This window comes from Asparagus officinalis, chromosome 5 (assembly GCF_001876935.1).
Source record: "Asparagus officinalis chromosome 5, Aspof.V1, whole genome shotgun sequence".
Classification (NCBI taxonomy): domain Eukaryota; kingdom Viridiplantae; phylum Streptophyta; class Magnoliopsida; order Asparagales; family Asparagaceae; genus Asparagus; species Asparagus officinalis.
The window spans coordinates 72781516-72805761 of NC_033798.1; the positions used below are offsets into that span (position 1 = coordinate 72781516).

General features: G+C 41.7%; 1 protein-coding gene across 2 annotated transcripts; it reads left to right on the forward strand.

Annotated features, from left to right (window-relative positions):
- LOC109843872 (protein WVD2-like 4) lies at positions 238–5979 on the forward strand. 2 transcript variants are annotated; one of them, XM_020412832.1, is made up of 10 exons: positions 238–482; positions 814–1104; positions 1191–1398; positions 1494–1537; positions 1691–1740; positions 2254–2340; positions 2439–2529; positions 2624–2695; positions 2793–2903; positions 5304–5979. In XM_020412832.1, the coding sequence occupies exons 2-10, from the start codon at positions 856–858 to the stop codon at positions 5748–5750; spliced, it is 1359 nt and encodes a 452-aa protein (XP_020268421.1). In that variant the 5' UTR covers positions 238–482; positions 814–855; the 3' UTR covers positions 5751–5979. The 2 variants fall into 2 exon arrangements, with proteins under 2 accessions (XP_020268421.1, XP_020268422.1); XM_020412833.1 differs by having other exon boundaries at positions 2442–2529.

The window sequence follows — 24246 nt, forward strand, 5'->3', positions numbered from 1 at the left end:
TGATCCACGTTCGGCCAGCGCACGTCGTCAGTTGAACACATCCTCACGCCGCTAGGTGAACACATCCTCACGCCGCCACGACGGCGAGCAGTACGGGACCCCCACGTTCTCCGTAATGACATAAATGCCTCTCCCAAAGCAAGCTCGTAAGCGAATACGAACAGGGGTATTTTCGTCAAGATTCCGGGTGGCAGTTTCGTGAATAAGAGTCTCATTTATTTATTATCTTTAATTTGAAAAAAAAGACAAACCGGCCGTCGGAGTCGAAGTACAGAGAGTGGAGAGTGAGAGAGAATCTGATGCGCTGAGGAGAGAAATTAGGGTTTCGTACGCAGCGATCGATCGATTGAGAGCGCTCGATCTCGATTCGGGAAGCTTCGATCTCTCGGAATTGGTCTGGATCATGGCGGCTGGTTCTAGGCTCGGGGATCGATTGAAGCGATTGGATCTCGGGCTCTGACGTTGGCTTTTGGAATCGAGAGGTACAACTGGATCCTGTATCGTTTGTCCTTGATCTATTAGATTCTAGTATGGCTCTCGGTTCTTTGAAGTTTGTAGTTTCGAGTGTGAGAATGGCTGTTGACTTCCTTTGGATCTCTCTTGAGAAGGAGTAATTAAAAAAATATATCTTTAATAAAATCTCCTTTTCTTTGTGTTTGTTTTTTCTTATTTGATCTAATTAGCTTCAAATGTCAGATCATTATGTCTGATTTTAGTATGTGGTCTCTTCTCTTGAGTTTTTCTCTTGATGTAGTTGTTCAACAAAAGGTTACGGGAGGAAGATTGATCTTTGGAGCACTTTGTTTGTTGCAGGGCCCAGTCTCATTCTTTTCTTAGATATAAGTCGGTTGGGCAATGGAAGTTGTTAATGAAGTTGAGGTAGAGCTTAGTAATGGGGTTTCGGCGGAAGATCCAGTGGCGGTTGAACTGAATTCAAATGTTAATAAGGAGAACGAGGTTGTTGAGATCACCAGTGATGCCTTACAAGTGAACAGTGGTGTGCTCGAAGACCCACCATTGACAGCTGAAGGTCATACTTCTTCTGGAGTTGCGAATGAAGGCACTGCCTCTGCTCTCGAAAGCAAGGCTTCAACTGTTCTAAAAGTATATTTTCTTTATGTTCTTTTGCTATTTTCCAAGGGTTTGGAATGTTATGAATTCATTATAGACATGAATCCTCGATTGTGTAGAAAAGTGGAGCGTCAAAGGCACAAAAAGATACGGGGGCTCGAAATGGGGTGGCTGCTGGGCTTAAGAAAAACCCAAGGGCAGGGCTTTCCCAAAGCCTTTCTTTCCCCGCTAAGGGTTCTCTTTCTAGTGCTTTGAGGAAGAGCCCAGCAATTGTTAAGCAGGCAAAAGGAGATACCAAGACGTCCGATGGGTCAGAGACTATCAACGGTTAGCGTTCTACTGATTTTCTTCTACTTAATTTATTAAAGTTGAGCTAATTATCTAGATGTTTAGTTCATATGTTGATTTTATATGCCAAACAGGTGGCGCTATCGCTAAGAAGACTGTTACAGAAAGAAAGTCAATGGTAAGTCTCTAAATTTGGCCAAGGAAGCTATTTTATTATTATTCTTCTTTTTTGTTTAGAAGATTTCACAGGACTGTGAATTGTCTTATATTTATAATCATAAAGTATGCCTTCAATTTTATTTATTATATGGTTGAACTCCTCTGCAATCAGCCTGTGAAGTCTGGATCAGTGGATCATGGTGCTCATTCTGAATCTATCAAGTAAGTTTTATCACCTTTTCAGTGATTTCTTGACTTTCTTCTACTGGTTTCTCCTCTAAGTTTCTTGTGCATAATGCTTTAGCAATTAAATTTTCTGGAATCATTAACCTGTCTTTAAAATTTAAATACATCAATGGCAATATTTTTCAGCTCTTCAAATTTCAAAGCTGCAGTACATGTCTGCGGTATGGGATAAGCTTGCACAAGCATCAAATATGCGCTGTGGTTCCGCTTATAGTTAATCACATTTACAATCCAAGTTGGACATGAAAACAATAAAAAGATTATTCACTATGACGGCCCAGTGGCAATTACCTGTTTCAGATAATCTCTGGTTGGAATAGGCCCTTCTTATAACACTAAATTATACCTATTGGCTTAACATTTCTTTATGTGCTTCTTTTCCCTTCAAAAGAACACTAAAATATTAAAATATAATATTGAGCTCAACAGTATATAAAATGTTCAGATTTATCTTTACTTGGTTTTCAAGGATTTAACATTCCATAACAGGTCCAATAATGGTGATGTGAAGTCCTTGAAGCCCTTGAAACAAACATTGCCAGCAAAAAATGATGATGATGCCAATTCCACTACCTCGTATTTTTCTTACTCACGTTTATTTTTAATGGGGTGTCATAAATTCCTTATTTCTGCAATCTAGTTAGTATCTCACTTTCCTAATGTGCTATGTCTAGAAGTACAACCCCACGTACGATGGCTCACAGGAAGAGTACTGGTTCTGTTTTTTCCTTCAGACTAGATGAGCGTGCTGAGAAACGTAAGGAGGTAAGCAACATATATGTTTTTTCTCTCTTTTTTTGCCTATCATAAGGTGTGATATTTGACCAACTAATGATCCAAGCTGAAATTTGTTCATCAGTTCTTCTCGAAGCTAGAAGAGAAGATCCATGCTAAGGAATTGGAAAAGACCAACTTGCAGGAAAAATCTAAGGTAGAAAGCCTTATGTTCCTTTGAAGCTTTTTTGGATGCTTTGTAATATATGATTATTAAGTATCATCTAATATCTTTAGTAAATAACGTAATATAGGAGAGTCAAGAAGCGGAAATCAGAAAGTTTAGGAAGAGCCTGACATTTAAAGCTACACCGATGCCAAGTTTCTACCAAGAACCTGGTCCTCCGATGGTTGAGTTGAAGAAGGTAGTTTATGTTTTTCATTTCGCTTCTTATGTTTGTCTAGGCATGCTTTACAAAATATTTTCCATCTTCAACTCTTTTAGGTCACCTCTATACTTTTGATGGTACGGCATAATATTACAGTATACAATTGGAATAGCTATCTATAGAAACACTTATAGCAATCTGCATACTTAAAGAAAACTTCACTAGACGAATATCTTAACAATAAATGTCAATAGACATAAGTTGTATATACTCCCTCCATCCCTCCCTCCCTCCTCTCTCTCTATGAGGAAGGGAGAGACTACGGGGTGTTTGTGCTTATTGTTCGTTGGCGTGCATGTGTGTGCGTGCACGTGCGGAGGGAGAGAGGTATTTTTGTGTTTGAGACGCTGTGAAAGGGATGGAGGAGGGTGTCTGTTCTTTTCTCTTTTTTGTGTCTGTTTTTGGCAGGATATAAACATGGTTCTTTTGTCTTTACCTAATCTCCAATATATTTTCGCAGATGCTATAAGAAAGCTTCTTGAATTTTGAACTGGAAAAGAGTAATTACATGAAATAAAATTATTTTATCAAATATCTAGAAGACAGACCTCCCCAAAATTTATTTACAAGGCATTAATTTATCAGTTGTAGTTCTTGTTCTTACTGTTGGCTACCTGGAGATGTTTATGTTACAATTTCTGTTTCAAGGTTTTTCCAACCTTGGAAACCAGCATCTCTGTGTGTCTCACAGACAACTACTGGAGGGAGGGAGGGAGGGAGGGAGCGAACTTTTAAAAAGAAAAGTTTTGCTTGGGAAGATTTTCATCGAAATACAACATTAACCATATGAGTTTGTCTTAATTCAAATGTCTTTAAGTCAATTAATTTTTTAGTTTCTCACACAACGACTACCCTATACATGAGTTATGTTTACTGAAATAGAAGATAAACTTTGCGCATTTATGTTTATTTGTGGGACTTTCTGTTTAATTCTTTCTCTTTAATTCTAAGTAGATCATATGCTGTGTGCGTATATATTTGGTTGTTCTTTTTCCTCCAGAAAGCTGATGCTTTTGCTTTATGGAAAAATTTTCTAATTATGAGCTCTTGGGCTGAAATAAATTGTGCGTATGGTTTTACTTACATTTCTCTCTGTACTGTTTGTGATTTGCATTTTAAGGGGACATCCATTAGTCTGTTCAAATTCTAAATTCTTTAGGAGGTCCTGATGCATATTTTCTAATTTAGGAGTTGGATCTATATCTCGGAGAGATATCTGAAAATTTATCTAGAAAACAAATTATAAGTCCTTTAGATCAATACATAAACTTTGAGTAGAAAGAACTTACAGAGAGTCTCTTTGCTGCTGGAAAATCCTATTTATATTAATAGCCTTTATCAATATCAATCAGTCAAAACCTTGAGCTTAAGTAGCTTCAGAAGGAATGCTTGCTCCAGTCACCTTACTAACAAACTATCTACACAAAAGTTGGTAAGGATGGCAAAGTAATTTAGTCGCCTCATTCAATCAAAATTGAGCTCTTTCTGGAATATACGCCTCTTTAGCATCCTTCGCGTCATACTATGTTCATGTTCATTTATGTCAAGGTACAGCTTTGGAAGTAAAAGAGAATGTCCGAACAAGAAAAGCTTGAAAACTCTATCATGCACTTTCTGGCAACATGTTTAGAGAAATTTCTGCCCTAGAGGTGGGAATTGTCCACTTATTCTTAAGAAAACAAAGAGTTGGTTGGGCATGGGACTCAACTACCAAGCATTTAGCGTCTAAACTCATGCTCTTAAAGATTGGATAGTTTAGAGATGGCCTCAATTGATGATGAAAACTAACAGTCTAGATGGTTCAGAGACATGTGCTAGACTAATAATTTGTAATACAGGTGTAACAGAATCGTAAATCTAGAAGAGGCCTTGTCTAGAAATCTAAATTAATGTGGATTGTGGGCCAGTCCAATGGTATTCATCAATTTAGTAGGAGAGGACCGGTGGACCGGATGCGTTTATGTATCAAACCCAAAGATTTTTTGGGATAAAAGAGCATTCTTGATGCTGCTGAAATTTAACACACATGGACGCTCGCCAAATATTTTTAATGTTTAAGCAGATATTGTTATGTGTATCTGCTAAAAACTCAATGCTATCTGTCGAGTAATATTCAATGAATTGATGTAAACAATATACATATTTCGTAAGGAAAATCTAAACATTTTGATTGATTCATACAGAGACTAGCTCATTGAATTATTTCCTTAGCTCTTTACTTCCTGTCTTTAATTTTATCATTTCATATTCGTTTGTTTCCAAGCGCAATACAAATATAATCGTAAACCAAAGTTTTGGTCATACTACCTTAATAGACGTATTTTCTTTGTATCATACTACCTTAATAGACATATTTTCTTTGTATCAATATAACAGATTCCTACTACACGTGCAAGATCACCGAAGCTAGGACGCCATAAACCATCCACCACTATTGCAAACAATTCTTCAGAAGATAGCATCTCATCTTTCACCGCAAACCCTAAAAAGTCAAATGAAGGTGCAGCAAATGCTAATGGTAGCTCGATAGCTTCAAAGAAACCCTCCGAGAAGTCACTCTCAAAGCTACCATCCCAGAAATTAAAAACTGCAAAGCCCGAGGCAAGACCCCTTGGTTCAAAAGCTAAAGTGTCGAACCAAAAGCAAAAGACCATTAAACCTAAAGTAGATGAGAGCAACAACGTTACTAAGGATGAAGCAGATTCTTCTGATAAAGCAATGGAAGCAAATGAGATTATGACGAACTCTGCAGGTTCTGGTGTTGCACAAAATGAAGTAATTGTTGCTCCCAATGGAGAGATTGAGGTTCCTGTTAAAGATTGAAGGATTGGGATTTGAGTCTCTTTGTGTATCAGTATTGGCAACATTTGTGAATAGGATGTGGTGTGTGCGTCTCAGGATTTTATTGATTCTTCAGTCATGCATGACATTGTTCTTGAGGTAGATAAGTTCATCTCTCTTGTGTTTTCTTTTCTTTTTCTTTTTTTGTGGATCTTATTCAGTATTCAATGTAAATTGTATGTTTTGCTTAAGGTACTTTTCTGTCCATTAAGTCTTGAGTATTCTACTTCTTTAAAAAACCAATTTGAGTGAGTTTTTCATAGTTCATGCATCCTCTATTTGCATGCAGAGTTAGAAGAGTTTGTCTCTAGCATTATTTCACGGCAGTTGTGATGGTGTCTATGAATATTATTTGTGTAGTTCATGCGCCTTTAGCATGTGTTATGATGATAAATGCCCACAGGATATCAACATGTAATGTTAATGATGATGATGATTGCGTTTTAGTAAGTGAATATTTGAGGAGGTTATGTCTTATGATAGTTTGGTTATAAATAGGGCAAAACGATTATTTCCCCCTAAAAGTGTTGGTGAATTTTTAAGTTGCTCTTTAAAGTATTAGTTTACCTATTTTGCCCCTTAAAACTATGTTTATGATTTCATTGTGGTTATTTTGTAAGTCTATGATCAAATATTTAACTAATTTAATGACATAATAATGCTTTTTTTTTATTTTGTCAGGGGTTTTATCTGTTTATCTTCCTTTTATCCAAACTAAAAAACTATTTTTAACTACTTTTTCCCAAAACCTTTTTCCATTTGATCATTTTCATGAACTAAAATAATCATTTTTTATTGCAAAAAATATAAGAAATGCAAAAAAAAAAAAAAAAAAAAAAAAAAAAATTTACTATTTAAAAAAAAAAAAAAAAAAAAAAAAAAAAAAAAAAAAAAAACTAAATTGTCATCATCTTTTAATATTTGACTGTAGAATCACAAAATGATCATATTAGACATGTACACATAGTTTAAGAGATACTTTAGGGGGTAAGTTCATCAATGCTTTAAGGGTGAACTAATCATTTTGTCCTTATAGATATTGTATTTCTAAGGTCTTCATTGTGGGTAGCATATCCTTATCGTATGAGTTCTGTTGATGAGGACGTGATAGACACTCCTATGACATGTTGATCTAGAAGCAAAATGCATATCAGTTTTTATACAGCTATTTCATTTAATTGAGCGAGGCTTTTCATAATAATGTGATAGAACCTACCTGACAAGGGGCTGCGGAAGGGAGAAAGAGAGAGAGGCACAAAGACATTTCAGTAATATTAGGTATTAATATATTTAAATTTGATTTTCTTAGACAGTATATGTAATTTTATTTGTAATAAGTGAGTTATCTAGCAGTATGTTTTAACATTTATAGTATGAAATATGGGTTTTACTTAAAAACTACCTTACATTTTGTCCAAATTTATATTTACCATATTTATTTTATTTAGTCAAAACCATCTATATTTGCTTTCATGTTTGCAATGTCACACTTTTTGGTCTTTTCTTTTAAAAAAACCTGAAATTCCTATTATATCCTCTAATCTAACTCGAGAGTAGGACGGAGAGGAGTAGATGAAAAGGAGAGGGAGAGGGAGGTTGATGGTGATGGACCGGCGTCGGATGAGGTGGGGAGGCAATCGGCAATGAAAGTGGAGAAAAAAGAGAGTAAGGAGGTGAGGATGGAGGAGGAGAAGGGGAAAGGAGGGAGGTAGAGGGGGGTCATTGGTGGAGGGGGAAGAAATGAGGGAATGCGTTAGATTTTGAAGAAACCTAAGCGATGGAGGATGAGAGGAGAGGAAAAGGAGGAGGTAGAGGGGGCCACTGGTGGAGGAAGAGGAGAAGAGGAAGAGATTGCGAATTGGAGAAATCCTTGTAATGGATAAATAGTGAAGAAGGTGGAGGAGGGAAACGGGGAGAGGAGAAGGGAGGAGGTGAAGGAGGACGGAGAGGGGAAGAGGTGGAGGAGGATGGGGGAGGAGGCGAGGGCAGGAAAGGAAAGAGGTGGAAAGAGGAGAGGGGTAAAATAGACATTTCTAGATTTTTTGGGTAGAATAGTGGTTAAGGTGTGACATTGCAAACATGTAAATAAATATAGGTCAAAATAAATAAACATGGTAAATATCTATTTGGATAAAAGTTAAGGTGGTTTCATACGAAACTCTTTTGAGATAAATATTGTGTATGAAATAATATGTTACAAGTGCACAACAAATTATAGTATAGAAACAATCGAGCCACAAATATAGATTTTTTTTTACGTTAGAGATTTTCCTTTTTGATGAAGTGGTTGGAAAAATATTATTTATGAAAAAGGTTTAAAGTGGGTTTATGGAGTTTTGTTGTTTTAAAAGGAAAAGAACATAAAAAATAGAAAAAAAGGAGAAAAGAGAGAATAGAAATGCAAACAAAAAAAGAGAAATATAAAATATAAAATAAAAGAAATAAGAGAAAAAGAGGAAAGAACGCCGAGAGATCAAAGAACTAGAAAGAAAATATAAAAATAAAAAATAGAAAATGGGAGAAAATGTGACAACTAACAAAATTAAGAAATGAGAGAGAAAGGACAAGAGAATTAACCAGGAAATTACAATAGATTCCACTAGGTAACTATTTATCAGATCTAGAAATTACTCTCTTTTTTATTTATGTTTAAAATTAACAAACATAGCTTATCAATCTAATTAAAGAAAGTATAGGTTATCAAGATAGATTCTAAAAATAAAAATAAAATTTATGCATAGATAATCAATTAAAAATAATAATCCTATAATACTAAAAGCATAGATTATTTGACAACTTAATGAAAGTATAACATATCAAATTAGAATATTCTACCAATAATTGTTTTGACTGATTAAACTATACATAAGTAATTAAGACATAGTATAGAGCAATTCTAATTCTAACAAATAAGTTATATTAGTTTTCTCTCTCCTAATTATCCTAAGAATTTTAGCCGCAATATTTTATTAAATCCTAAGTTCTGAGCAAATAAAGAGAGCATGAATAAATAGGCAAAAAAAAGTAACCAATAAAAAACAAAAAAAAATAACTATCCATCCAAGCATGAAATTAAATCTACTCCTAAATTTAGCAAAATGAACTAAGCATAAAAATTAAATAAGAAGAGCAAAACATAAATTAAAAGAATTAAATCTAACCTATTTTCCTAAAAACATGCGATTCTAATTAAACAAAAAAAAATTCAACATTAAAGTATCGAGTTGTCCCATTAAATAGACCCAAAGTTCTTCCTTTATGAAAAAAGGAAATTTAAAGAAGATAATTTTTTATTTTATTGCAAAATTACAGTTTTATAGTATTTGGAAGACTTACGAACCCTCCTATCATTTAGAAGATGATTTATAAAAACTTTTACATATCCCACCGTCACTCTCTACTCCTATTTATAAATTACATAAAACCAATATCAGCTATTAGATGGAACTTTGCCCCCAAGAATCAATTTCAGCAATTGGATTCTAGGCTACACAATCTTGCATAGATTTTAAGATATTTATAGTTTTGCCACTAGCTCACTAAAATGATTATACCTTGAGTTCTACAACTTCAATTTCACTCAAATTTGAATATTTGGATTCATAATTGAAAGACAAATAGTCCTATATAATTCACATATAGATAAAACAAAATTATCCTACATGCTTCTGCATGAAACACGTTACAACACCTCATTGATGAGCTATTTTAGTCATTTTTTCTCCAATTTTTCTTAAGTTTATTGGCCTTTTTTGGGCTTTAATTGGGGTTTATTTGGAGTCTTTTAGGTTTAAGATATCTTCATTTAAGCTTTTCTTTATTTTCTCCATTTTTCATCAAGTTTCTTGATTCCCCACAAAACAAGATAAATATTTTTTTTAATGAGCTATTTGCATGAAACTTTATTTGAAATAAGAGTATAAAAATATAATAAAATATGCTAATCAATAAAATTCTAGGTAACCTTTAAGAACTTTCAGAAATTTGCAGTAAACTCCCAATCACACTAAGCCCCAAATAACTATAGGAATTGCAAAAAAATAATAATAATAATTTTGGCATTTTGTAGATACCTCATGACAGCGTCAGTCCCTGTTTTGTGTTAGTGGCATACTTAAGATCATAATTGTGGACTAGTGTCGATGCACAGATGATTAACAGTGTGAATTAGGGCTAATTTTAAAGAAGTTCAGGTCCCATGATCTCCTTTGATGGTTGATCCCCTAATTGGAAGAGAGTCATGCACGCATGCAACACGTTAGAGGATCGGAGTTTGGTTCTCCAGTGGTTCCTCCGACGATCAAGTTAGTTATGATCCGAAGGGGAGAAAAAAACTGATATAGTTCTCTAAGTGTGCAACAACTGGATACCTTTGGTCAATAGGCAATTTGTCTATCTATACCGAGTTGATGAGGGTATTTATGTAATCTTGGCCTAGTCCATGCAGTCAGCTTATTTGGCTGATACTTTACATGTGTCGGCTATAGGTGTCATGAGTCCCACTTGTGATTAATGCGAAGGTGACAGGGGGAATAAGGTGCTGATAAGGTCCGATGAGTTATTTAGATTTTTGGGGGAATGTAATTATGACATCGACCTTGTGTTTAATGTGATGGTGTGTAGGCAATAAAAATTGCCTTTAATCCTTATCAGAGAAGTTCAGAACAAAACTGCTAAAACCTCGCCCGAAATAGCAGAAAAAGGGGAAAACGCAGATATCTCCCAAACCGTAAGGAATTTGGCGAAACGGAGGAAGCGAACCAAAGCCTTCAGCTAGGTTCGGATGGCTCCATCTCGTCGAGATAGGTGATTTTCATATATAATTTGTCCAATTCTGACTTACGGTTTGAAAGTTACGGCCTATTCTTCGATCCATGCTATAGAGCTCGCCTAACGGCTTGAAGATCGCCTGCAGACCCAGGTTCGTTTGCAGTCCCCAGCTTCGCCTGCAGTTGCAAAGCCTGCAGTCCCAAACTCACCTGCAGACCCAGTTCGCCTGCAAGCTCGCCTGCAGACCCAAGTCTGCCTGCTCGCCTGCGGTCCCAGCTCGCCTGCAGTTGAAGCTCGCCTACAGCTCGAAGTTCGCCTGCACGATCAAGCTCGCCCGCAGACCCAAGTCTGCCTGCAGTCCCAAGCTCGCGGGGACAAACCTTCCTTATTTTCCGTGATGTGAGGGTAGGGGGACACAATACTCCAGGCCCGTCAGATGGTCGTCCACAGTACGAATGAGCGGACAGGCGCCGAAACAGCCTGCACCCTCATAAATTCAGCTTACCTCACTTGTCCAAGCAGAAGGGAGGGCCGCCGGCGCTCAGTGAGTTGGCCATATCCACTCGAGTATCTGACAGCCGCTGTCACGCATACGAGGAGGGGCTTTCTCATTCCTAAGTGACGTGATGTAAAACATGGCTCCTCGAATGACCGCTCCTGTTGCAGGTGAACAGCAGGATAGCTCTGAACGACGTGTGGTCACATCTCATAATTCAAGGAGCAGTCAAGCTGTCTCCCTCACCTCTATTAGTGGTCAAATCCCATGAATCAAGGGATGGCCCATGTCATCCCTTGCCTATTAAAACCCATCTTCAGCCAGCATGAAGGGGGGATTGGCTATTGCATATTCTGCTGGCTAATATTCAAAAGGTTGAACTTGGACCTTTGCCAAAGGCTCCCTCATTTGAGAACTGAAGCTCCGGCAGCAACTTCGATCGAATCGTCCAAGGGAAGCAGACTCGGCACGAGCACCGAGCGAGGCGTCCTATCGCCACCGAGGAACCCACGTTAAACAAGGAGGGCATTCCCTCCGCTTCTGTTATAAACATTTGATTATTAGTATGTAATAAGCTTTTATTATCAATACAAACGAAGTTCCCTGTTTTCGGTAGATCAAAATTGACACCTACAGAAGATGGCGACCACAGTGAGAGAATCCGTTCATTCAGATGAATTGGTGGTGGCGCAGTTTGACGAAGTTGTTGCAGGGACTACTGTTGAGTCCCTTGTGATCAAATTCGAGGGGTACTTACAATCGTCCTCTTCTGGCGGCAGTACATCTCGCGATGGCTGCAGAGTCGTGCGGGTGGCCCAGCCCCAAGAGGCCGAGGCAACCAAGCCTGAGGGAGCTGCCCAAGCTGAGGGGCAAGTCTAGCAGTTTAGGCGAGCCCAACCACTTGAGCCAGGTTTCTATTTTTGGCGAACCGCTCAAATCGGGCGAGCCTAACAGTTTAGGTGAGCCCATCTCTTTGAGCCAGGTTCCCAGTTTCGGCGAACCTCTCAAATCGGGCAAGCCTAGCAGTTTAGGCGAGCCCCACTCTGTGAGCAAGGTGCTCAATTTTGGCGAACCAAGGGCGCCTGGCGAACTCTGCAGTTCAAGAGGGATTCGTCAAACAAGCGGACTTCACCAAGCTCGCCTGACGGCCTAAGATCGCCAGAAAGGCGAAGCAACAGCTCGCCAGATAGGCGCAGGCACACTGTACCAATCTCGCCTGACGGGCGAACCTCGCCAGCCTGAACCTCACCAACACGCTCACGCCCAAATGGGGGTGGCCACTCTGTTTGCCTGCACGGATCCGACGTCCGTCTCTGACCACGACAGCGACGATTGCTCGGCAACGGCAACGTCGCAGACTTCAAGCTCAATTCGAGGCAGACACGTGAGTGTGCACATGACCGACATCCCTGATGAGACATCCAGGAGACTCGACGAGCAACAAGCAACCATCGACTCCCTAAAGGAGATGTTGGAGCAGCTCCTGAGCGAGAAGAAGAGGAAGAGAGAGAGGACTTCGCGGGCTTCGCATAAATCCTTGAAGCACAAAGAGCGGGTGCCTACTCCTTCTCACTCCTCATCCGAGTCATCTAGAGGAGCGTCATCTTCGGGCCATAACCCAAGAGACAAGAGGTTTGACAATCTCCAAAGTCAACTCGATGCCTTGAAGCTCCAAAAGCATGTGAACAAGCTGGGGGTTGTCAGATCGTATCCAATTGAATGGGATGCGGTCTCCTACCCGGCAAAGTTCGAGCCGCTGGACCTCCTACAGTTCAATGGCAAGGGTTCTCCTACCCAGCACATCTACTATTTCCAGGCGCAAACTGGACACATAGTGGGAAACGATCCCATTATGACTCGACTGTTCATTGGTACCCTCAAGGGGGTCGCTTTTGAATGGTTTCGCAGATTGAAGTCCGGGTCCATCACCTGCTGGAAGGACATGGAAAGGATCTTCATGGCCAGATTCTTCGACGATGACACAGAAGTATCTATGGCCACCCTGCTAACTGTGAAGCAGAGAAGGACAGAGTCTGTAAGCAACTTTGTCAAGAGATTCAGAAACCGATCGCTGCATTCCCGCGATCGAGTTTCCGAGGCCACGCTCATCGAGATGTGCCGGAACAATCTCTCCATCAGCGTTCTGTCCAATATGGGCGCTGTTGAAGCTCGCTCATGGAAAGACTTACTCCGCCAAGGAGAACAAGTCGAGAGCATGCTCAAGCATATGGGTGACGAAGACCCGCATGAATTTCGAGGGGATGATGACCAAGATGCCTTGGTAGTGGAGACCATTTCCTCATATCCTACGATTTCCCCCGTTGATCCTCTTCAATAGGACGGTGGGCCCATAAAACTATCAAGTTAACTGTTACCTCTGATAGTCATTTCTCCATCAGTCTCATTTAACTTGACGATGGATCTTTTAAAACTATCAAGTTAACTATTACCTCTGATAGTCTCCTCCAAATTTCCCCCGTTAGTCCTCTTCAATAGGACGGCGGGCCCACGAAGCTATCACGTTAACAATCACCTCTGATAGTTACCTTACACTCCGACAAGTACACGAGTATAAACTGCTTCTTCTGATCCTCCAACTGGTATAAGAGGTTAAACTATTCCCTATACTTCCACTTCTTGAGCTAGGTTCCTAGTACGGGCGAACCACTCAAATTAGGCGAGCCTAACAATTAGGCGAGCTCCACTTCTTGATCCAGGTTCCTAGTACGGGCGAACCGCTCAAATCAGGCGAGCCTAATAGTTAGGCGAACCCCACTTCTTGGGCCAGGTTTCCATTTATGGCGAACCGCTCAAAACAGACGAGCCTAACAGTTTAGGCGAGCTCCGCTTCTTGAGCCAGGTTCCCGGTTATGGCGAACCGCTCAAATCAGGCGAGCCTAACAGTTTAGGCGAGCCCATCTCTCTGAGCCAGGTTCCCAGTTTCGGCGAACCGCTCAAATCAGGCGAGCCAAACGGTTTAAGCGAGCCCCGCTTCTTGAGCCAGGTTCCCATTTATGGCGAACCACTCAAAACAGGTGATACTAGCAGTTCAGGTAGGCTGCATCAAACTCCCACTTGGTCAAACCTTCAGATAGTTAGGACCAAAGCCACAATCCCTGCCAATCCTCTTCAATAGGATGGCGGGACCCCCACTGTCATGTTAACGGTCACCTCTGACGAATCAACTTACCAGTCCTCTTCAATAGGATGGTATAAGATAAGCTTCCCCCTAGACTCCAACGGGTATACGAGTATAAACTGTTCCCTTTACTCCAACTGGTGCATGAGTCTAAACTGCCCCCTTACACTCCAACTGGTGCATGAGTCTAAACTGCTCCTACCCTCCGACTGGTATACGAGGTTAAACTGCTCCCTTAATCCAAACGCCTCGAAAGGCTAAGGATAGAGGAGAAATTTTAGCATTGAGCCTAAGAGAGACTCCTCGACAACTTACCATGCTAAGGGCAAGAGCATGGCTAGTCCAACTCAAACGGCAGTTGGTAAAGACGAATCAAGTCCGTTGATAGCTGAGGGTTTGCTCAAAATCCTAGAAGGCGATCATCAGCTGCGAGCAAGAGGTCAGCTTCACCGAGCTTGTTGGAGGGCTCCTCACTCCATCTGAACGGGGATCACTTTACGGGTCTTCATATCCAAAGTGTTCCAGACCCCATGCGGCCCGATTCAGGTCTGAAAACTTTGGAGGGGGTTTTGTAAGCAATAAAAATTACCTTTAATCCTTATCAGAGAAGTTCAGAACAAAATTGCTAAAACCTCGTCCGAAATAGCAGAAAAAGGGGAAAACGCAGATATCTCCCAAACCGTAAGGAATTTGGCGAAACGGAGGAAACAAACCAAAGCCTTCGGCTAGGTTCGGATGGCTCCATCTTGTCGAGATAGGCGATTTTCATATATAATTCGTCCAATTCCGACTTACGGTTTGAAAGTTACGGCCTATTCTTCGATCTATGCTATAAAGCTCGCCTAACGGCTTGAAGATCGCCTGCAGTATCAAATCCGCCTGCAGACCCAAGTCTGGTTCGGATGGCTCCATCTCGTCGAGATAGGCGATTTTCACATATAATTCGTCCGATTCCGACTTACGGTTTGAAAGTTACGGCCTATTCTTCGATCCATGCTATAGAGCTCGCCTAACGGCTTGAAGATCGCCTGCAGACCCAGGTTCGTTTGCAGTCCCCAGCTTCGCCTGCAGTTGCAAATCCGCCTGCAGACCCAAGTATGCCTTCAGTCCTAAGCTCGCCTGCAAACTCAGCTCGCCTGCAAGCTCGCCTGCAGATACCAAGTCTGCTTGCTCGCCTGCGGTCCCAGCTCGCCTGCAGTTGAAGCTCGCCTACAGCTCGAAGTTCGCCTGCACGATCAAGCTCGCCCGCAGACCCAAGTCTTCCTGCAGACCCAAGTCTGCCTGTAGTCCCAAGCTCGCGAGGACAAACCTTCCTTATTTTCCGTGATGTGAGGGTAGGGGGGCACAATACTCCAGGCCCGTCAGATGGCCGTCCACAGTACGAATGAGCGGACAGGCGCTGAAACAGCCTGCACCCTCATAAATTCAGCTTACCTCACTTGTCCAAGCAGAAGGGAGGGCCGCCGGCGCTCAGTGAGTTGGCCATATCCACTCGAGTATCTGACAGCCGCTGTCACGCATACGAGGAGGGGCTTTCCCATTCCTAAGTGACGTGATGTAAAACATGGCTCCTCGAATGACCGCTCCTGTTGCAGGTGAATAGCAGGATAGCTCTGAACGACATATGGTCACATCCCATAATTCAAGGAGCAGTCAAGCTGTCTCCCTCACCTCTATTAGTGGTCAAATCCCATGAATCAAGGGATGGCCCATGTCATCCCTTGCCTATTAAAACCCATCTTCAGCCAGCATGAAGGGGGGATTGGCTGTTGCATATTCTGCTGGCTAAACTTCCAAAGGTTGAACCTGGACCTTTGCCAAAGGCTCCATCATTTGAGAACTGAAGTCCGGCAGCAACTTTGATCGAATCGTCCAAGGGAAGCAGACTCGGCACGAGCACCGAGCGAGGCGTCCTATCGCCACCGAGGAACCCACATTAAACAAGGAGGGCATTCCCTCCGCTTCTGTTGTAAACATTTGATTATTAGTTTATAATAAGCTTTTATTATCAATACAAACGAAGTTCCCTATTTTCGGGAGATCAAAATTTACACCTACATGGTGACTGGCTGTTGGTGAGGGGTTCGAGAATGACCGCCTTCTGTTTTTTCTTTCATGAGAGGGACAAGAAAATATGCCTTTCTTCTCGACCCCTGAGATAAATGAGAGATGACGCCTTTTATCTCGGCCTTCGACGGGGACAAGAAGGGATGCCTTTTGTCTCTGTCTTTTAGGGGGATGAGAAGTCGGTGTATCTGAGTCAAGTCAGTGTATAGTCTGCTAGAGGCACTTGTCTGCCAGTTGAATATGATTCATACTTGATTATTTGTATAGCACAATACTAGCCCCTTTCACTTGAACTTAGGTGGTCGAGTTTGAGAAAAATTGAACTGTTGCCGGTCGGGTTTCAAGGCGCATTTATGAAGGGTTATTAATGGGTCGATACTGATGTGACATTTCTAACATCAGGGAAGGTTGTACACCTACATCACCTCGGTTCCCAAACAGAATTGTGTACCAGTTGAAGTGAATGGCTCTTCGATTATTGAGTGGTAGCCTCAAGTTTTGCAGATTCGTCCAACCATCTATCGATGGTCATGTGTATCGTTAAGATGTTGACGCATGTCGACTCTTTTGCCTATATATATGGCCATTCTTAAATGGAGAAATTTTACTTGCTTTTAAAACGCTTGAATCTTCTTCTATAGTCTGAGCAATTTCCGGTCATTTTTTGCACTCTTCTTCGAAGATCATGAAATCAATGGCATCTTCATCTTTAATAGCTCAGAATGGGCTCGGATCAATCACCTCTGAAAGTTCTACTCAAAAGTGTGGTCAACACTGCTGGAGACTTATTATGATAAGTTCGACATCCCTCAAGCATTCACTCATTCGACGCTGGAGAAAGGTTAGGCCGTGTACAATCTCGGCGATAATATTCCTCTGGTGTACCTCAAACACTTGAAGCATGGCCTGCGTCTTCCACTCCGCCCTTTTCTCTGCCACATCTTTGAAGCCCTAAGAGTTTCACCATCACAGATGAAGCCTAACTCCATAGCTACTCTGGTGGGGTTTGTGGTCATCTGCAACTGACTGAGGCTTGAGCCGGCTCTAAGAGTTCTTGATCATCTCGTAAGTGTGAAGGGGAATCAACAAGAGGGCCACAACTATTTTTAGATCTTGGGCTGCCACACACTCATTTCTAATCCCCCTAAATCTAACAAGGATTGAAAGGAAAGATTCGTGTGAGTCTTTAGAGCTGACACTATCTTGGACTGTCCCTCGTGACCCGAGAACAACAAAGATGCACTAAGGATGGGTTTGCTATCAAATGACGAGAAGCGAGAGCTCGACAAGATTAAGTTTTACACCAGCTTCTATTAGAGTAAGAACTTTTTGACAACTTGATACTATGAGTTATCGACATTTCTTCAATTCCTCTAATTGAGGATGACGATACTCGAGCGATAGTGTTGGCACTACGGTTGGAAGAAACTAGGATATCCCTGTTTACGGTAAAAGTTGATGTTTCCATTGTTATCGAATCTATTACAACTTTAGTCATTACAATAAACTCGAATAAAATAAAAAGTCGATCTTTTTATAAGATCTCCTTACACAATGAAAATAAAAAATTTACAACTTTATCAAACAAACGCAGAGATCGTTTATCGGTCTTCTGCTTGTATGGGTGTCTTTGCCTGTGTCGGGGTTTATCCGTGGACCACCGTCGATCAGATCTGATTGCTGAAAAATTGGGCAGAGCTTCGTTTATCTGCGAAGGGATCGAGAAAACTGTAGCGCCTATCTCGGATAAAGCGAGATATTTGCTCTTCTTAGGATTACCGACGAGGGGTAATGCTAAGGAACGGATGCGGGTGATATAGATCTGACGAAGAACTCCTATTGCGTTGAAGTGCTAGATCCGATCTCTCCTCCTCCTCTCTTGAAATCTGTGCACTTTAAGTCTTTAATCCGGCAGGGCTTCGCCGAGGCACGAGAATTCCAGATCTCCAAAAATGAGGGTCTAAGGCTTGTATTTATAGGCTTGAGGAGATAACGGAGCGGTTAAAACACGGAGCGGTTAAAACCAATCGAAAACCGTCAAAAAAAAACGTCCCAAGTGCGAGACAGTTTGTACCCTCTTCAGTATTTTGGCTCTAATGCTTTCATCCAAACTCGGATTTGAGTGATTCAAGATGTGTTGGAAAGCTGACAAAGAGATATACAACTTTCATGTTTTGAGTTTCTTCATATTAAAAACGAATCATGGTCAAAACAGCTCCATAAGTGCCGAGACACCTTTGGGTGTCTCGGAAATTCCGAGACACCCCAAGGGTGTCTCGGCGTTATTTTAGGCATAACTTCCTCATATGACCATCAAATGACCTGATTCCAGATGGGTTAGAAATATGACAAAAATATCTACAACTTTCCTGTTTTGAATTTCTTCATATTCAAAACGAATCATGGTCAAAACAGCTCCATAAGTGCCGAGACACCTTTGGGTGTCTCGGAAATTCCGAGACACCTCAAGGGTGTCTCAGCGTTATTTTAGGCATAACTTCCTCATATGACCTTCAAATGACCTGATTCCAGATGGGTTGGAAAGTTGACAAAAATATATACAACTTTCCTGTTTTGAGTTTCTTCATATTCAAAACGAATCATGGTCAAAACATCTCCATAAATGCCGAGACACCTTTGGGTGTCTCGGAAATTCCGAGACACCCCAAGGGTGTCTCGGCGCTATTTTAGGCATAACTTCCTCATATGACCTCCAAATGACCTGATTCTAGATGGGTTGGAAAGTTGACAAAAATATCTACATCTTTCCTGTTTTGAGTTTCTTCATATTCAAAACGAATCATGGTCAAAATAGCTCCACAAGTACCGAGACACCTCGGGTGTCCCAGTTCAGCCTGAGACGTTCCGTTATGCCTGTTTGTTCGTCTTCGCCGTAACTTCTTCGTCCGAACTCGGATTTGAACGATTCAAAGTGCGTTGGAAAGCTGGCGAGGATTTATATAAGCTCCAATGATTAGATCATCTGTGGAATAAATGAGACACGAAGGGTATTTCGTCTTTTGTAAGTGACACGGGGCTCCCGATCAGTTCGTATCTTTATTCTGAAACTCCGTTGCTTCACATAGTTTGCCGATTCACTTCAATCGTTCGTCGACGTCAATCAAGCTTCTATGAACCAGATGGTGACGTTCATCATCTTCTCTTAGCTTTGAGCTGTTCGTAGAGACCTATAGGCAATTTTCGATGCCTACAGATACCCCCTCCAAAGCGTTCCAGACTCGTTGCTCGTGTCATTGAGTTGACTTTGAACTGACTATCTCCGTCATGATATATTGATTTGCGTTGACTTTTTGATCGCAACGCGTTGACCGGCGTTGACCCTCGGGTTTCGAACGTCGTACGTTAACACAGTTTATACTCGTACGTTTACTAGAGTATACACAGTTTAAGCTCTTAAGGTATTGGAGCACGGCGGTCCCAAGTGTCGGAGCTGCAGGACCAACTGTTAAAGCTGATTCATCTGCATGTATAGATCTTATCTTGAAGTTATTGGATGCTCAAGTCACGAGACTAACTATGGAGCTGGTGCGTCAATGACTTGCATTTATAGAATTTTTGGCAAATCCTCAGCCATCAACGGGTTTGATGGGCCTTTACCGACTACCGTTTGAGTCGGGCTAGCATGCAGATTGTTTAGATCCGTTCTGCACATAACGTTGTGCTAAAAGAGTTAACTCTTTTAGTGCTACGACATTGAATACGTAGACTTCATCTTTCTCACGGGAATAGACTACCCGACAACGCGTGTTAGGTGCAGACTTTGGGATTTCTGGCAAACCCCAAGCCTTCAACGGGTTTGATGTGCCTTTACCGATTACCGTTTGAATCGGGCTAGCATGCGGATTGTCTGAATCCGTTCCGCATGTAACGTTGTGCTAAGAGAGTGAATTCTCTGAGACTTTGCGCTATGATGCCGAATACATAGGCTTCGCCCTTGTTACGAGAATAGGCTACCCGGCAACACGTGTTAGGTGTTGACTCGTCCCTACTTAGACTTTGGGATAAAATTCCCCAAGTTTAGACCTTGGTGTCTTTTTCAATCGGTGAAAGACTAAACCGGCAACGCGTTTTAGGCGTAGACTTATCTCTGTTTAGGAGTCGAGATAAAATTCCCCGTGCACAAGGTGCCCGGATTGGAAGTTGAAAATTGTGTCTTTTCTAAGAACAAAGACAGACTGGAAAATGGGAGAGGAAGAATTTTATATTCTATCTCCCGGTACTGAAGAGAAAGAATTTTATATTCTATCTACAGTAGGAAAGAAAACTCAAGGTGGGATCTTCACCCCCCAGAATCCGAAAAGATGAAACTAAGAGTGGGATCTCCACTACGAGAATCAGAAAGGTTCAAACGACCCTAACTTTTATAGGATTGGTCATTTGAATCAAAAGAATCCCTCATTCATTGAGGAGAAAGCCCAATTTCGACCCTAACTTTTATAGGTTTGGTGAAAAAGGAACAAAGGCATGTTTTCGTTTATCGAAAAGGAATGACTCGGTCTTAGTCCTAACTATTTGTAGATTTGACTAAGTGAAATCGGGAACAATCCTAACTTTTATAGGTTTGATTGTTCGAATTGAAAGTGGACCTCTCGTTCATGGAAGGAATCGAGAGGAGAATCTGGTTGTGGCCCTAACTTTTATAGGTTTGACCAAGGAAGCAGTGGAAGTGGGAGTTTTGAGACGATCTTACCTTTTATAGGCTTGATAGAGGGGACTTTGGTTGTGGCCCTAACTATAGGAAGGTTTGACCAGGTAGACAGTGAGAGTGGGAGTACAAATCATGGTGGGGGTTTAATGTTTATCACCTTGTTCGTAATTATCGGGTTATCCCTAAGAAAATTACATATAGTGTTCTTCCGGGAACTTCCCATTACATGACTCATCCACCCCCAGCTTCTTTTGTGGCACCGGGTCCGACATTGTACTCAGTTATATGACCGGGTTATCCTTAAGAATATTACATATAAAAATTCTCCAAGAACTTCCCGTGAAAGAAATGAAACAGTTTAGACTCATATACATGTTGGAGTATCAGGGAGCAGTTTAACCTCTTATACCGGTCGGAGGATTGAGAAACAGTTTATACTCTTATACTTGTCGGAGTCTAGAAAGGAGCAGTTTATACTCTTATACTTATCGGAGTGTTAAGAAGCAGTTTATACTCTTATACTTGTCGGAGTCTTAAGAAGCAGTTTTTACTCTTATACTTGTCGGAGTCTTAAGAAGCAGTTTATACTCTTATACTTGTCGGAGTCTTAAGAAGCAGTTTATACTCTTATACTTGTCGGAGTCTTAAGAAGCAGTTTATACTCTTATACTTGTCGGAGTCTTAAGAAGCAGTTTATACTCTTATACTTATCGGAGTGTTGCCGTTCTCAACTGGTTTACTCTAGCGTTATGACGGCGGCTTCAATCAGGATTTGGATGTTGTTCTTTAAAGTAAAGCACGCCTTGGTGGGATGAAGGATCCTCCTGTGATATGCGCAGTACTTCGGATCCGCAGTATTGTCAGATTCCTCCTGATTGACGATAGGTGGTAGCTTGATCTTGTTGTTTTCAAGGAGGGATTCGAAGATGGCTGGAACGTCTTCGTCCTTGAAGGAATACTCTTTTAGGAGTTTCGGTTCCGAAGTCTTTTGCTGCCTTCGAGATTGCTGTTGTGACCTTGATTGTTGATGCGCCTTTTGTTGCTGCTGTTGCGGTTGTGCTTGCACCTCGAATGTTTGATTCGCGTCCACAGCATTCGCATGTGCTTTTCCCTTAGGGACAAAGTTCTGTTGCGGGGCATTATTTGCTATTTGACCACTTTCTGCCTTTTTCCTTTTAAGGAATCGTTCGGCTCGTTCTCCTCGCACCTTCAAATCCTTCCAGGTCTTTGGCGGTGCCATTCCCATAGCTTTGAGGATGTCCAATGAAAGATTGTTGTGACAGGTCTCGAGGATGAAATCTTCGCTGACCGGATCCCTGCAATTCATTGCTTTATTTCAGAATCTCTTCACGAAGTTTTCGACTGTCTCACCATTCTTCTGCTTCTCATCAAATAGAGTGCCGATTGAAATCTCGGTGTTGTCGTCGAAGAAGTTCGTTAGAAACATATCCTCCATGTCGTCCCAACTGCTGATACTCCCCGGCTTGAGGCGATGATACCAATCGAAGGCCGCTCCACAAAGAGTGCCAACGAATGACCGCACCATTAAGGGTTCATTCCCGGAGATTATTCCTAAGTGTGACTTAAAATATATTAAGTGTTGGGTAGGGGAACCCTTTCCATCAAACGGCGTAAAGTTGATTAAATTGAACTTTGCCGGATATGGAATTGATTCCCACTCCCTTGGGTATGGACATGGTATGCCGGACCTCTTCACTTCTTGAGCATTCATCAACGCGTTGATTTTGCTCTCCAAGTCCTTCATCTTTTTGTCCTCATCTATATCCTGTTTTGGACAATTCCTGAAAGGAATAACGGGGCCACCCCCATCATTGTCATCTTTGGTAGGACCAACCCCAGTATTATTGTCCTTAGTGGGACCACCCCTAGCGTTGTGTTCATCCACATCTGAATCGCTACCTGTTTGGTTAGCAGTGTTGCGACGGCTGGATTCACCTAGCTGTTTCGACAAAGCTCGGATGTGTTGGTCGTGCATTTGTCTCATCTCCTGCATAGCCGTTTCCATTTCGATTTTGAATGCTTCTTTTTGCTTGGCTAGAGCATCCTCAATGATTTTGACTATTTGCTCGGTGTTGACCATGAACACTTCCCGAGCTTGTCCTATGCTAGACGTTGTATCGTCAGAGGCGATTGCGGAATAAGAATCCGAGAGTTCGTCATCGGAATGTATTCCTTCATGGACACCTTGGTAATCATTAAGTCCAACGGTTTCTAGCTGAAGCTGAGATATTTGTTGGGTTATTCCCGAACCGACTCTTCTTCCTGGAGAGAAATTAGGGTTGGAACCACTTGAAACAATCGGAGATTTTCCCTTATTGACCATGTTGATGGTAACTTCTGGGAATTCATCATCTCGAGCAACCGATCCTCTTTGGTGGAAACGCCTCGATTTGGACTTTGATGCTTCAGTGGAGATCCTCTCAAATATCGAGACCCTCCGTGAAGCGGTCTTGGGGCAGCTACACGCTGATAATACTGCCCTGATAATTTTGATACACGGACAGTAAGAGTCCGCTTCCCGGGTACTTCTCTTTCGAGATTTATTCGTACCCCCAGCCTGATAGTACAACTCATCGACGTTGCGGTCGGAGTAACCTATCGGCCGTTTACATAGATTCTCAGGTATAACTCGTTCGTCTGTCTGACGCGTTTCCTCTGAGTAAACATTGCCTTGTTGGCATCTACAGGAGTCACACTTTTGGAATCACACCCTTGTGAGGGTGAAACCTTAACGGGCTCCTGGTTTTCTGCACGTACCTCCAAGCGGGCTGTTGTAGAAATTAATTTGTTAGGAGGTCGCGTACGACCCCCAGTCCGGATGTTGGCTCGAAGCTCCTTCAACGATCTCCAGCTTTCCTTAACAAGCGCTTTTCCTCGATTCTCGGGTAGGGCACCGACACGATCCTTCAATGGGATCCTTCAACGATCTCCAGCTTTCCTTAACAAGCGCTTTTCCTCGATTCTCGGGTAGAGCACCGATACGATCCTTCAGAGGAATCCTAAACTTGGGGAAATCCACGCTGCGGTAGGGCTTTAACGGAGGTTCGGGATCTGAAGTTGACGAAGGCCGGAGAGCAATGTCGCCTGCTTTTGCCTTAGGCGCTGATTTGGCTTTTGGCACCCAAACTTGTTTGGATCTCGGCGATCTCTTAACTGCCTCTTCCTTTTGCATTTCTTGTGCTTTTCGCACAAGGGTCCGGGCATCCGCAAGCAAGGTGCGACGCTTCTGGATTCGCTCCTCGAGAGTAGAGCGGGTTCTTTGGACACGAACCCATCCGTTAATTGGAGATCGAGAGGAGGATTCTGATGCTGGTCG